This window comes from Rhinatrema bivittatum, chromosome 1 (genome assembly GCF_901001135.1).
Source record: "Rhinatrema bivittatum chromosome 1, aRhiBiv1.1, whole genome shotgun sequence".
Taxonomy (NCBI): domain Eukaryota; kingdom Metazoa; phylum Chordata; class Amphibia; order Gymnophiona; family Rhinatrematidae; genus Rhinatrema; species Rhinatrema bivittatum.
Window position 1 is genome coordinate 166,211,719 of NC_042615.1, and position 14,531 is coordinate 166,226,249.

At 40.9% G+C, this 14,531-nt stretch overlaps 1 protein-coding gene across 5 annotated transcripts in view; it reads left to right on the forward strand.

Moving 5' to 3' along the window:
- ARAP2 (ArfGAP with RhoGAP domain, ankyrin repeat and PH domain 2) overlaps window positions 1-14,531 on the forward strand; it is a 619,943-nt gene that overhangs the window by 531,438 nt on the left and 73,974 nt on the right. For all 5 annotated transcript variants that reach the window (XM_029589653.1, XM_029589667.1, XM_029589686.1 and 2 more), the window contains exon 26: window positions 376-493. In XM_029589653.1, the coding sequence (XP_029445513.1) occupies window positions 376-493 (118 nt within the window). The remainder of the gene's footprint in view (window positions 1-375; window positions 494-14,531) is intronic.

Genomic DNA, 14,531 nt, shown 5'->3' on the forward strand with positions numbered 1-14,531 from the left:
TATATTTATAATTTTGATCTTAGAAAACTAAACAAACAATGTATCATTGTAAAAATATTACCATTCAGATAATAGAAAGAAGACTTATTTTCATTATGTACCATGGAGCTCTAGGGCTTTCATTTTTCAAAGAATATATTGGTAGTGAATTTTCAACTGGAAGCTTTCCAGAGTCATGCAACTAAGTTAATGAAAACATTTTGGCATGGGAATCAGGAAATAATTAATGGGTTTGCAAGGTTGGCATTTCTGCAAGGGTTCATGGATTTAGATGGTTTGTTCATCAAAGGAGCACATATGTTTTGTACCAGTCAGAAACTTACCATTTCCAGTGCTTCTTAACAAAACTCTGAAATGGTGCAATTTATCTCACAGGTATCACCTATGATGGAAGCTGAAGAATTAATAAATGGTGTGCTAGGAATAAAAAATATCACTTCAAGGAAAATGGACATCTGGATTGTGTACGAAGCAATTGAAAATGGAGAATTAGGTTGGTAAAGATGGATGGGGGGGTGCTATAAATTGGTTAAATATGTTAAGGTTATGCAAATCTTGTATCATCTGTAAGAAGTTGATGACATTTTTGCTGATTAATAACATTTTATAAAGCCTCTAGTTAATTGTAATGGAAGGTAGATAATTATTATATTAGCCTCATGCTGAAAGCCACACAGTTTGTTTGTACAGGCAGAAACAATAAAAACAAATTCTAAAGCTCTTTATTTTCCTTGTGAAAATAACTATATAACCTATGTAGGAAAATGATTAGCTGCCTATTTATGTAAATTAGCAAGAGAGAGAAGCAACTTCAGTTTTAAGTTCTATGAATAACCAAAAGCAGGAAGGAATTTTTCTGGGAAGGATTTCCTAAAAAAATATATTACCTGTACTACAGAAGCTTATGCAAAGTTCCAAAACAGTACACGTCAACCACTGCAGAATGAGGCAACAATGCTTAGCTCACATCAATGGAACTTTAAAACTAGGTGAAAAAAATAACAACAAACAAAATCTTGGATTAAGAGCCAAACGATTATAATTGATTAAAATGACTAACTTCATTAAAACCATCATATTTCTATTTTCAATGACGTCCATATTCAAAAGCCATTTAAATGGATAACGTAATAATTATCCATCTAAATGGCTTACCCAGGATTGAGACCCAGCCTCCAGGTCAGGCCCTGGCATCAGGCCTAGTTCTCTTTCTAGTCCCAGGCCTTGAGACCTGGCCTCTAGGTCAGGCCCCAGTATCAGTCTGGGTCCAGGTGAAGTCCCTGGTATCGGGACCTGACTTCTGGGCCTGGGCCCAGGCTACGGCCTAGGCTGAAGCCATGGCCTTGTATAGAGCCAAAGCCTAGGTTACAGCAACCTACTGCAACCTTGGCCTATGCAACACTAAGGCTTTGACCTTGGCCTGGGCCTTGGACTTGTGTATGCCAAGGCCACATTTGCAGCGACATACCATGGGACTTGGCCTATGCAAGGCCGAGGCTTTGGGCTGGACTTAGGCCTTGCTAGCAGATCCCCACCTGGCCGGGTAAGTGGTAGCTGGGGGAGGGGAAGGGAATCCTGGCCCTGGCATTTTTCAGTTGGCAGATCCCCATTTTTGTTTTTTCCTCATTTGGGGTTTTTAAAAAATATTAGATTTGGGTTTTTTTACATGAATGCAACGAATCAAACTTTCATGAACCGAAATTCATATGAAAACAACCTTTCGAAAATAAACCAAACAGCAAAAACAATGTTTTTTAGTGCTGCACATCTCTGTCTGGCTTGAAGGGAAAAAATGCATTTTTTGATTTACCCCATCGACTTTGATGGGACTGAATCAAATACTTCTAAAATGTTTTGGATTTTTCAGAGAACTGTGCCATTGTGTTTGATGGCCTGAAATGAATGAAAAATTACTTCATTGGCAGCAATTTTACATTCAGATCATCCAACTGCAAATCCCTAGTATTTAATGCACAAATTCCAAACTGATCTTGCCAATGACCGACACTATTACTAGTCTAGCACTGATCTGGCAGTCAAGCTAATTTGGTCAGATGGAGCAGGGTTATTAAACCATTCACAAACTTTGAAAAAAAAACCCAAAGCCAAATTAGGCAAAACATTTCAAGGGCTGGCTAAACAAATGCAAATATTTTGGAGCTGTTTTGGAAATTCTCTAATAGTGTCCCCATTTATACTTCACACTAACCGTTCTCAACTCTCACCTGAATGCACATATAACTAGCCTGGTTTTCAAGATATCCAAGGTAAGTAAAAATGAGAGAGATTACAAACATTGGTGACCTAACATATGAATTTCTCTCTTGCAGATCCATTCTTGCTATTCTCAAAACCAGACTGGTTAGGTGTACCTCTAGAACAGGGTTAAACTACCCATAGAATACTACTGGGAGCCAATTTTCAAAGCTCTGCATACATTAAGGGGTAGATTATCAAACTAAACTACTGACAGTCTGGCAGACCGACCTGGCAGTTTTTACCTCAGGTTTGCCTCAATAAAAAAAGCAAAACTACCTTGTTAATTTTGATTATTGCACACCAAAAGTACCAATACAAATTCATACCCTCTTTTTGTGTAAGTACTGTGTAAAGGCAACATAACATGTATATTTGAATATTAAAAACTATGGGGCAGATTTTTAAAAAATACGCGAGCGCGTACTTTTGTTCGTGCAACCAGAGTGAACAAAAGTACGCCGGATTTGAAAAGATACGCGCGTAGCCGCGCGTATCTTTTCAAATCCGGGGTTGGCGCATGCAAGGCTGCACAAAATTGGCAGCCTGCGCATCAGAGCTGCGTCAAAGCTGACATTTAAAGGCAATTGTTTTGGCGCAAAACTCCGCCTGAATGGTCACAGGGTACAGAATTAACCAATCCCACTGCAGCAAACAACACTGATGTCATCACCATTAGATAAAATAACTCCACTAGAAAATTCCACATTTAATCCATGTGGAAAGATGGTGTTGAGGGTATAAATCCATTACTGTTCACGTCTAATCAGGAGGGTTGTGAGATTGCCACCCTGCACCGGCGGTGTGACCATCTCAATCGCTCGGTATGCGAACACACATGTACAATCACAGAGTTTAGTCATCCAGTTTCCAACAAATGTTATAGATTGAAAGTTAACACTGATTGTGAATCTTCAGGGGTGGTTTCTGTGATTTATTGTCCATGTATGAAGCTGTATGTGGGTAAAACATCTTGCAAGATCAAAACACGGATTATAGGGCACAAATCTAACATCAAAAATATTAAAGAAAAGGCCCCTCTAGTATCCCATTGGACACAATTGTCCCATACAGTATCAGATTTAAAATTTTTTGTGATTGAGATGGTCACACCGCCGGTGCGGGGTGGCAATCTCAGGACCCTCATGATTAGATGTGAACAGAAATGGATTTATACCCTCAACACCATCTTTCCACATGGTTTAAATGTGGAATTGGAGTGGAGTTATTTTATCTAATGGTGATGACGTCAGTGTTGTTCGCTACAGTGTGATTGGTTAATTCTGTACCCTGTGACCATTCAGACGGAGGTTTGCGCCAAAACAATTGCCTTTAAATGTCAGCTTTGACGCAGCTCTGATGCGCTCCTCAATATATGTAAGACCTATGATGACAACAGGTATGTTTAACATCTGCTTACTAATAGTTAATAGGGGAAGTGGTGGTTAGTTTTGTATCAAACAGTCGTTGCTTTTGGACCCGTTTTGTTATTTTGGTCTATTTGTACCTGTGTTTGCATTACAGATGCTTGTGTGTTAAAAGTCCCCGTCCCCCCCCCGAGGCAGCCGGACTGGCGAAACACGGTCCGTGTTGGGGGATTTTGTTGGGAAATTTTTGTTATACTAAAAGGAGCAGCCGTTGTTTGAAAAGAAAATAAAGACTGTATATAAATCAGACCAAAAAGTTTTTTTCTGCACTTATATCTTTCATATCAACAGCTATGCATATAATTCCATATTTTAAATCTGGCAGCCGCAGTGCATGGTGGGCTGTTATCTGCATATATATACTGCAGCTCTTGATGAGGTGTAACTCTGCAGAAATCTCTTTTTAGGCCTAAAATGACAGGTTGAGGGGTCTGGGGGACGTGTAGGCTGAAGAACTAGAGGGTCTGGATGACCTCAAGATAGACTGGGCAAAACTGGTGGACTAATTGATAAAACTGGGAATGTCCTTCACATGTGCATGTGTAAAGATCTGCTTCCCTGCGTGTGTTAAAGCTGACAATGTCCTAAGGAAGATACAATAATTACATTAGCTTCAGCAACCGCTTAAAATTAGGAGCACGCATATGCGTGGTTGGTGTATTTTTAGCCATAAGCGCGCAATTGCATGCACTATTTAAAATTCCTACATGAGTTTGCATGCTCATTTTAAAATTATTATCCCTGCTTTTTTATTCCATAGACACAGAATGGGAGAATATCCTTAGAGATTTAGACCAATATTCTCTATTTTTGAGAATTAATGTGGTACAGTTGAAAATAATACACAGAACGGTAAAATAATTCATTCTGTTATTTGATATCCAGTGCTTTAGCTGAAGTATCTGCAACAGGTCATGGTACCCAGGGCCGGAGCAAGGGTATTAGGCACCCTAGGCAAACCTTCTGCCTTGCACCCCCTCCCCCTCCCCCCGGTCCAGACCCCAGCTCCAGCCCTGACCTCATTCACTCAGATAGGCCCCCCTCTCTTACACACACTTAGGTTCCTCACACAGGTTTCATTCACCCTTACACAGGCTCCCTCCCTCAGTCTCTCACTAATACCATTGCTCTCTCATTCACACACAATCCCTTTCAGTCACACACATACATACACACACACAAACAAAGGTGCCTTTCATGGTCCTCCGAGACTTTGCTTCTCTTGGCCGCAAGGAGGATGTGAGCTGCTCACGGCCTACCGAGTGTCTGCATTTCTTGGCCATGAGCAGGATGGGGAGGTTGCTCGCAGCCCGCCGAGTCTCTGCTGCTCTTGGCTCATCGAGTCTCTACTCCTCTTGACCATGAGTGGGATGGGCTCTGCTTGCATCCCCATATGGCTGCTCTTTACTGCCCCCTAATGGCTGGTGCCCTAGGTGACTGCCTAGTTCACCTATTGGGACACGCCGGCCCTGATGGTACCACATTGGCAAGCGATCCAGACTCTTTTTTTTTGTTGTATGTTTTAACTTTAGCATCAAGGTAACTTTCAATATGATAATAGCAAAACTTAATGAGGCATAGTTTAGTGAAGTTGTTTGATCGTGACGAGGTTTTGAATAACATCTGACAATATATGATTTGCATTGACAGTTCAATACCAGAAATGCTAAAACCAATCAAATATAGGACTCAGCCAAGTTAATTTAAACTTGTCTAGTTAAAACACAGATGGAAAATGCAGTGTTGTGCTTTATGCAGAGTGCATAACATTCAGTATGGTAATAGGACCTATTTTAGGAACTTTTTGCAATGGATGATATGCAAAGCAGAGGCATAGTTTCCATATGGTGGTAAGTAATGTACTTCTGCTTTCTGAGTTATGCACCATATGATAGATTATGACAGTTTATCATACAAACTACTATAAATAAAATATTGTTTACACTTCCATCCAGGAGTGAATTTGATAACATGCCAAATTCACCTGACTTTTTTAGAGAGGCATTTTTCATTCCCACAGCAATGATGCAGGAATATAGGCTATAATTAAAAGGCTAGACTGTATTTAGTGTCTGTCTTTTTTCAATTGCCAACAAAAATGTAAAGTTATAAACTACATAAGAGATAGGTAAGGTAAAGTCTCATTTGAAAAGTTTTCCAAACCTAGATAACAGCTGTCTTTTAATCTCTGCTGGTTCATTCTCCTTCATTAATGATTTCAATGGCAAGGTGGGTATTTTTTTTTTTTATAATTTATATTCCACATTTTATGGGACTGGTCAGTCACTTCAAGGCAGATTACATTTAGGTATCATAGGTATGTCCCTCTCCCCAGTGACCTGGATTGGCCACTGTTGGAAACAGGATGCTGGGCATGATGGACCCTTGGTCTGACTCAGCATGGCATGTTCTTATGTTCTTAAGGGGTCATTTACTAAGCTGTAGTATTTTTCCCTGGAGAGAAAAATACTGTGGATTTTACTAAGCCGCAGTATTCTCTCTCTATAGCCACTCTGGAAACCATGGGGCAATTTTCCTAGCAGTAAAATACCATGGGGATAAATACTGCAGGTTACTAGGTCCCTAAATTCCACATGATGGCAAGCTCTTTGCCCAGGGCAAACACGTGAAAACCTCTGGTGGTCTTGTGAGGACCCAACCCTCCCCCTCCCCCCGCCTCCCCTAAAGGTGGCCCCAGTGCCCAATTTAAAAAAAGATTAAAAATAGGACAAAGTGAGGAGGAGGAAATCCCTACCACTGTGATTCCATCCAGGGACTTGGTTACTGCTGCTGACGTCTCACAGCCCAGCATCACATAAAATCATTTTGTGTAGTCAGTAGGTGGGAGAGAGTGAGGAGGAGGAACTCCCTACCCCTGTGATTAAATGCAGGGACTTGGTCGCTGTTGCTGATGTCTCTCAGTCTGGCACTGCATAAAATTGTGGCATGCAGTGAGTAGATGAGAGAGCATGAGGAGGAGGAACTCCCTAATGCTGTGACTCCATCTGGGGATTTGGTCGCTTTTGCTAATGTCTCCCAGCCTAGCACCTTATAACATTGTGGCGTATAGTGGTACTCTGCTGCCACTATGTGCCAAAGAGAATCACCCCTCTGTGTCTATGTTCTTGGAAGTCCTCCTTCTTGCAAATCTTAGTTTCTCCAAAGGTATGGGAAAGAAGAGAAAGGGTAATCAGTCGTTGGTCCCACCCTCTTCCCAATCTACCTTTCAAACGACCCAGTTAACTGGAATCCTTTAACTTTATCAGTCAAGATGTGGGATGAGTAAAACTTGGAGCATGTGGTGACACTGCTTCTGTGCAATCTGAGACCTTGGTCTCTCTAAGTTCCTTGGGCCCGAGTCCACCGCAAGTACCTACTCTTTTGAGACCTGGAGAAGGATCTGAGGTCCCTATCAATATTCTTACTCCTTCTCCGGTAGGGAGGCCTCAGCTAGAACTAGGAGTTATGATATCTTCTCCTGTGATGAAAGCTAGACCTGCCTCAATAGCTTTAGAATCACTTTAAATGGCCGTTTCTAATTTGGAGTCCTCTTTAACTGCAAGGATAGACTCAGTTTTTAGTTTAATTAAAACTTTGTCTGTTCAACTTAATAATCAGACACAGATAACTTCAGAACATACTGAGCAAATTGCCAAAATGTCTGTTATGTATACTAATTTGTATTATGTAAATAACCAATTGCTTTACAGGAAAATAGAAAGCATGGGTAATTATTCCAAACTTTTGAGTTTGAGATTTTTAAATTTCCCATATTGCTCTTTGATTTCTTTTATGGAGATACTCAGAAGGTTTTATTTGGACATTCTGAAAATCTCCAAAGAGGCAATTCCTGAGATTTCTAAGGTATATTACATATCAGGGAGAAAAGGTTATGATTCTCAGAAGGTGGAAAATATGTTGGTTAAATCCAAAGAAAATATTTTGGATTTATTTAACTTTCTTGAAGAATCAGATTCTACAATTCAAGATAGAACTACTTTGTTAGTGATATTTGCTATGAGAGTATAATAGATAGTGGACCTTGAAATTGTTTTTTCATTTTAAAGAGAATCATTTTTTAAGTTATAGGATAAATATATTTCCAGATACAGTCAAAGAGACGCAAGCACATAGGAGATTGTTTTTCATTATAAACCTACGGTTTTAGCTTAGGTGCAAATTTTGTATTGAAATTCCCTTGCAAGGGTCTTGTTAGACTACAAGGAAATATTTACTTGCTCTATGACCCTATCCTATTAGAAACATTTTACAGAATAGGTGTTCTCCAGCTGTTATTACTGCTGTCAAGTGATTATGACCTGGCCCATTTTAGTTAATACTGGATTTATTTATATATTTTCTTTATATAACTCCCCCTGTGATGTGGTTGGAAATGATCATTGAAATGTGTTTTTTTCAGATTGTTTTCTTTCTTTAATTGGAATATCAAAATGACTTTTACTAAATTCAAGATATTTTTCTTGATGTAAATGAATAATATTCAATAAAGAGATAATTTAAAAATATATATATATATTAAAATTAAAAACCCATGGTAAAAAAACTCATCCCCTTTCTTCCCACTCCTGCCCCTTTGTAAACAATGACCACTCCATAGACCTCCAACCCCCACATAGGCATCCAGACCTCCCCACCATATTCTGACCCCCTCCAGGTCATGACTGATTATCCCTGGTGGCCTAGTGAGGCTCCGATCTCCCCCTAGGCTCCAGGCCAGCTAGCATCAGTGAAAGTGTTGTGCATTGCCATGTGAGGGCCTGGGTTTGATTCCTGGGCCAGGACGCTGCTTTCTGGCCAGTCGGGGTTGGGGTGTGCTGTGAGGCTGGAGAGGGCACTCCATTCATTGCACAACAGTGACCCAACTTAGGCCTTAGAATGGCAATCTGCTTGAAGGAGTCCTGCTATGTGAGTTGGGAGAGATATGACATAGTTGTGAATAAAGGTTCGTGGTTCCAGACGCCAGCCCTTTTCTAACTGAACTTGAAACCTGAAGGAGGAAAAGGAAACTACTCTCTCCACCCCACCCCCCCAAAAAAATAGTATTAAGTTACTTTTTCATATTAATTTTCTCCACGTCGAGGGATTATGCAGGGGAAAGAACAGTTATCAATCTATAAAACCCTTAATTTGTCTAATATTAGGAAATATAATGCATTTCCTCATTTTTAGACTCTTTTGCATAAGAGAAATAGTCAATAAGAGGCAACTTTGACCCACCTTATCCTGGATCTGTAAGTTCAGTGCCTAAACTATGTCATCCACAGATATTTCATATTTTCTGAAACTGCACAAATGTGTATTTCAAAAATAAATGGAACATTTTACTGTAGCAACGTTTTCTCAGTCATAATCCATCTTGAGCTAGAATAAATGTATAGAACTATAGTGCTCAGCAATAATCCTCCTGGTCAAGAAGGCTTCTGGGGCCAAAATATCTGCAAAGAAAGCCCTTTCTTTTTGAAACTCTCTTTTCTGCCTGGTTACTCCACATAACTTGCAGAAAGATGCCTTATTGTGTTGGTACTCTTTTCATAGAGGTAGTCTGGGACCAGAGCTCCTTATAGGTGGTCTGCAAGCCACTGCTGTTTGCCTGAAATCAACCCCCTCTTTTACCTGTAAAATTCATAACTCTGCAATAAAGTATCCTAATACAAATCACATTTTTTGAAACTACACAGGATTTCAGGAATTGATGAGAGAGATTTCCCTTTCAACGGTTTTTCTTTTGAGCTGGAAAAAAGAATTGGAACTATACCACTTCTCTGTAATTATTCTCCAGTGGAGATGCCAAATCAGCCATGGGTCTGGTTTTCAGGATTTCCACTTAGAATATTAATGGGATATATTTGTATACGATGGGAGTAGTACATGCATATCTCTCTCATGCATATTTGTTGTGGGAATCCTAAAAACCAGACTAGATTACAACCCTTGAGGATCAGGTTTGCCAACTCATACTGTCTAGTTTATGGAGGTTATGAGTCAACTTACTTTAAAGAGAAATAAATGTCCACCAATTCTGAAATTGTAATTTATGCTCGTTTCAGAAAATATAATTTGTGACTAAATGATTGTGAAATCCTCTATTTTTATTTGAAAAGTAGACGGTAAGTCATAGTCAGCCTAGATAGTGACTCTGTAGCCACCCACTCTGTTTTGTGTGAAATATGTCTGCACAATAAGACATCCAGACATTCCTATGTTTCCTGAACTAACAAAAATGATGCATACAAGAACATATGATACCCCATTCATCCCCAGAGCTTTATCTGTAAAGCTACATAAGACAGTCCCTGCTCTATGAAGTATGCAATCTGCTCCAGACTCATGGACCAGGCACATAAGAGTGTTAATTACAGAACTGAGGACAGGGACCACCTTAAACAATGAAATCAACAAAAATAAGGTCTCTGCCTTTGTAAAGGGTGCTTTTTGAACCATAAGGCAGGGAGGGTAGGATTCTAAATAAGCACAATTGCTCTTCAAAAGCAAGCTCCACATTGTGTGCACTTTTAAAGCCAAAGCATCTTGAAACAGAAATAGAAACAGAACTAGATATAAAGTGTTAACCCAGTAATTTGAAGACATCCTTTTGTTAGCTAAACAGTTTGCTAGCTCCAGTTGAAGCATATTTGAGCAGAGATATTTCAGGGACAGGGGCTGCTTTAACTGAGTAATGGTATTTGCCCTTTAAAGTCTTTATGAGAAAAGCAGGCTGTGAGGTGAATGTGAGTGGAACTAAGTAGGCCAGATTAACTCAGGGGGAGGCAATGCCAGACCTGGAGTGCTACCACCAGGTCTGGTTTTCAGGAATATGCATGAAATATATTTGCATAGAATGAAAGTAGCACATGCAGATATTCTTCATACATAATCATTGTGCATAGCTGAAAACCAGACCTGGTTATGACACTTCAGTAATGGAGTTACCTACCCCTGGATTAGCTTCTGAGAAGAGAATTTCAACTTCTCCTCCAGTTAAGATAAGCTACAGATAAAAACACCTAAAAAAAAGGTTTTGGACAAAATGATAGGCAGTACAATTGAATTGAAAATAATATTTTTTTCATTTCTTATCTGAAAGCAATTAACTAGTAGAGAAGTGAATCGTGTCCTCGATCGTCTTAACGATCAATTTCGGCTGGGAGGGGGAGGGAATCGTATCGTCGCCGTTTGGGTGTTTAGAGTATCGTGAAAATCGTTAAAATCGTGAACCGGCACACTAAAACCCCCTAAAACCCACCCCGACCCTTTAAATTAAATCCCCCACCCTCCCGAACCCCCCCCCCCCCAAAATGCCTTAAAATTACCTGGGGGTCCAGCGGCGGTCCATAGCTAAATCGGGGGAAGGGGGAGAGCAGGAAAACCGGCACACTAAAACACCCTAAAACCCACCCCCGACCCTTTAAATTAAATCCCCCACCCTCCCGAACCCCCCCCCAAATGCCTTAAATTACCTGGGGGTCCAGCGGCGGTCCGTAGCTAAATCGGGGAAAGGGGGAGGGCAGGAAAACCGGCACACTAAAACACCCTAAAACCCACCCCCAACCCTTTAAATTAAATCCCCCACCCTCCCGAACCCCCCCCCCCAAATGCCTTAAATTACCTGGGGGTCCAGCGGCGGTCCGGAACGGTCTCCTGCAATTGAATCGTGTTGTCTTCAGCCGGCGCCATTCTGTGCCGCCATTTTGCAAAATTGCGGCGCAAAATGGCGGCGGCCATAGACCAACACGATTCGACTGCAGGAGGTCGTTCCGGACCCCCGCTGGACTTTTGGCAAGTTTTGTGGGGGTCAGGAGGCCCCCCCAAGCTGGCCAAAAGTCCCTGGGGGTCCAGCGGGGGTCCGGGAGCGATCTCCTGCCGCAAATCGTTTTCCATACGGAAAATGGCGCCGGCAGGAGATCGACTGCAGGAGGTCGTTCCGCCGGGGTCCGGAACCCCGGCTGAACGACCATGATTTAACATTTAGGAAAAGACTAAAAACTTGGCTTTTCAAAAAAGCATTTCCAAGCCTTGAATAAAACCTCCTGTCACTAGCACTAACTCGTATGCAATAATGGAATGTAAACACGAATCAACCAACCTCAAACCCTCTCTCACTAATTCCTGCTGAATATTTATCATACTATTACCATTCACAACTGTGTCATATTTATTCATTTGATTACCTATGTACCGTTTCATAGTCTTATTTTTTCACTTGCTATTCTAATGTATCAATAGGCTGAAATGTAAATATTGTGCTGTTCAATTTCTCCCCTTCCATCCCAAGTTTATTTTCCTTGTTTTTTGTAACTTTCCCTCTCCCTTTTTCTGATTCACTGTATTTAAAGTTCAAGGTTCTTATTGAAAATATTGTTTTCTTACGTTACGTTATGCTTTACACTCCTTGTTATTTGTAAACCGGGTTGATGTGATGCCTATCATGAAACTCGGTATAACAAAAACAATAAATAAATAAATAAATAAATGATTGTCCCCTTGGTAATACAGACCACCTGAATGTTGAGGGAGTGGAAGCCCTTAAGGTTATGGAATGTAGCATCGTTGCCTGCAGGGGCCTTATAGGCACATGTGTGCAGTTGAAGCCCCTTAAACAAAGGATAAATATGCAGTTTGGTAGAAATCTGTCATTATTTTGGGTTGTTGATTTCTACTGCATGGAAAAGATATAGATTGATGTGTTTTCCTGATGTATGCTATCAAAAATTGATCTGTACATAGGGAGGTGGCTGACTGGCTTTACAGTCATGAACCCTAGATGTATTTGGAAAGTTCCAGTGGCAAAAAAGGCCAGGGCCATAGTGATAGACAATGAAGGAGTGAATAAATTAATATTAAGTGTCAGGCACTTAATAATTCAATCCTTCAATGTCTGCTGATTGGTCCTTCACTGCCAGCAGTCAGTGAAAGGATCAAAACCCTTTCAGAAGGCTGTCCATTCAGTTTTGAAAGGAGAGTGGCCCTTTCACTGACAACTGTCAATGGAGGGTCCAATCAACTGCCACTGGTTTGGATGTGTGTTTTGAACACACTACTCCTGATATTGCATCAGGCATAATTCTAGCACGTCCAATCACGTGTTCAATGGCGTGTCAACCTTGGCGCCTGATATTGCATCATCCTGAAGTGTTTATAATTTCTTGGGGAATCAGGAAAAAGGGACATTACCAGGCAACTGTTTTGTATTTCAACAAATGATGTACAAATAGTTCACTTTCAAGATTGAGCAAGGAATAAAATTCAACCTGGTTCAAGGTTAGTGTAGCTTTCAGATTGTCTCCATATCTGCTAGGACCATTTGTTGAATTTTTAAAAGTGAATCTCAGAAAAATTTGACTTAGATCTCTTTACCCTCCTGCTCTCATTGATAACACCCATCCTAGGATCCTTCCTTCCATAGCTCAAGCAAAAGCAGAAGCTGTTGTGCTACCTTCCTGAGGTAAACAGGAAGGATAGGGGATGGGAAGTCTCTGAGTTGGGAGGGAGGGAGCAGGGCTCATTAGCATTAGCAGGAGGTGAGTGTAAAGGGAGTTCCATATCATAAGCAGCAGGTAGCAGGACTAAGTAGTTTAAATACTAAATAGAGGTGGACAGGACTTGGCAAATCAGCAGTGGGGTGGGATGGAAGAAATAGGTGAATTTTGATAATGTTTATAGGGGCAGAAAGGTGAGGGACAGAGTTCAGCAATATTAAGAGGGGTAAGAGAGAGGAATGTGATGGTGCTAGGAGGTATGAACAGGGTAGAAGGAAAGGAATCTGATGGTGAGAGTGAATGGGTTAGGAAGGAGAGAGATGAGGGTGAGGCTTAGAGGTAGGGCCTTTTCAAGGGGTGAGCAGGCAGAGAAACTGCCCTATTTAGTAACCGGGGGAGGGGAGGGGCAGGCATGCTGCCCTGTAGATTCAATCTGTGAGTATACAAACTAATGGGGGTGCCAAAAGTAATTATCCAAAAAGGAAATATTATTGGAAAATAGTTCAGAAAATACCGCTCCCAAAGAATATTGTCAATAACCTTTTTGTTAAATCTATGACCACATCATCAAGCCTGACCCTGTATATTCAAAGCGGGGGCCGCCCAGACTTCTAATCATCTGCGGCATTCATTTTCTGTTTTTGCGGGGTTTTTTTAACATTTCTTATATTATTTTTTCTTTTTTATCCAATAATTCTGAAAACAATTTTCTTATCTATCCTTGTGTATGAATTGTCATCGCTTTTATAAGTCTCAAAACAGCTCCAAATGTCCGGTTTCGCAGAAAAAGTGACTTCATCAGGAGCTGAGGTTCATAACCAACTTTTGAATAAGACAGCGATACTCTTCCATATGTGCATATTCAACTTTTCTCTGTCAACTAAATTCCTTCAGACTGGACGAACATCGTCTCACAACTTTTCAGTAAAGGAACTTGTTTCAGTAAAGTAACCCATACCCAGGGGCCGATGCAAAAAAGTTGCGCTGAAAGCAGGAGCTGTGTGTTCAGTGCCCGCTTTCATAATGTGCCCCCAGGCACCTCTCTTGGGGGCATGATGCAATATTTAAATTAGGGCTTGCGCTATCAAGGAGGCACTAGGGGCAATTGTGCACCCCTAGCACCACCTTGACAGCACAAGCCGGACAGAGGTCTGCTGTCGGTGGCTGTCCGCCAGCTAAAAAAATGGACGCTGAATTTATCAGCGTCCCGTTTTCCTAACCAGCGCACATGCAGGTGTTAGGAAAATGGACACTGAATAATTCAGCATCCATTCTCCCAACCTGACTACCGGCACCAGAAGGATTTAATAAATCAATATTAAAGTGTCCAAAACTTAATATTAATATATTC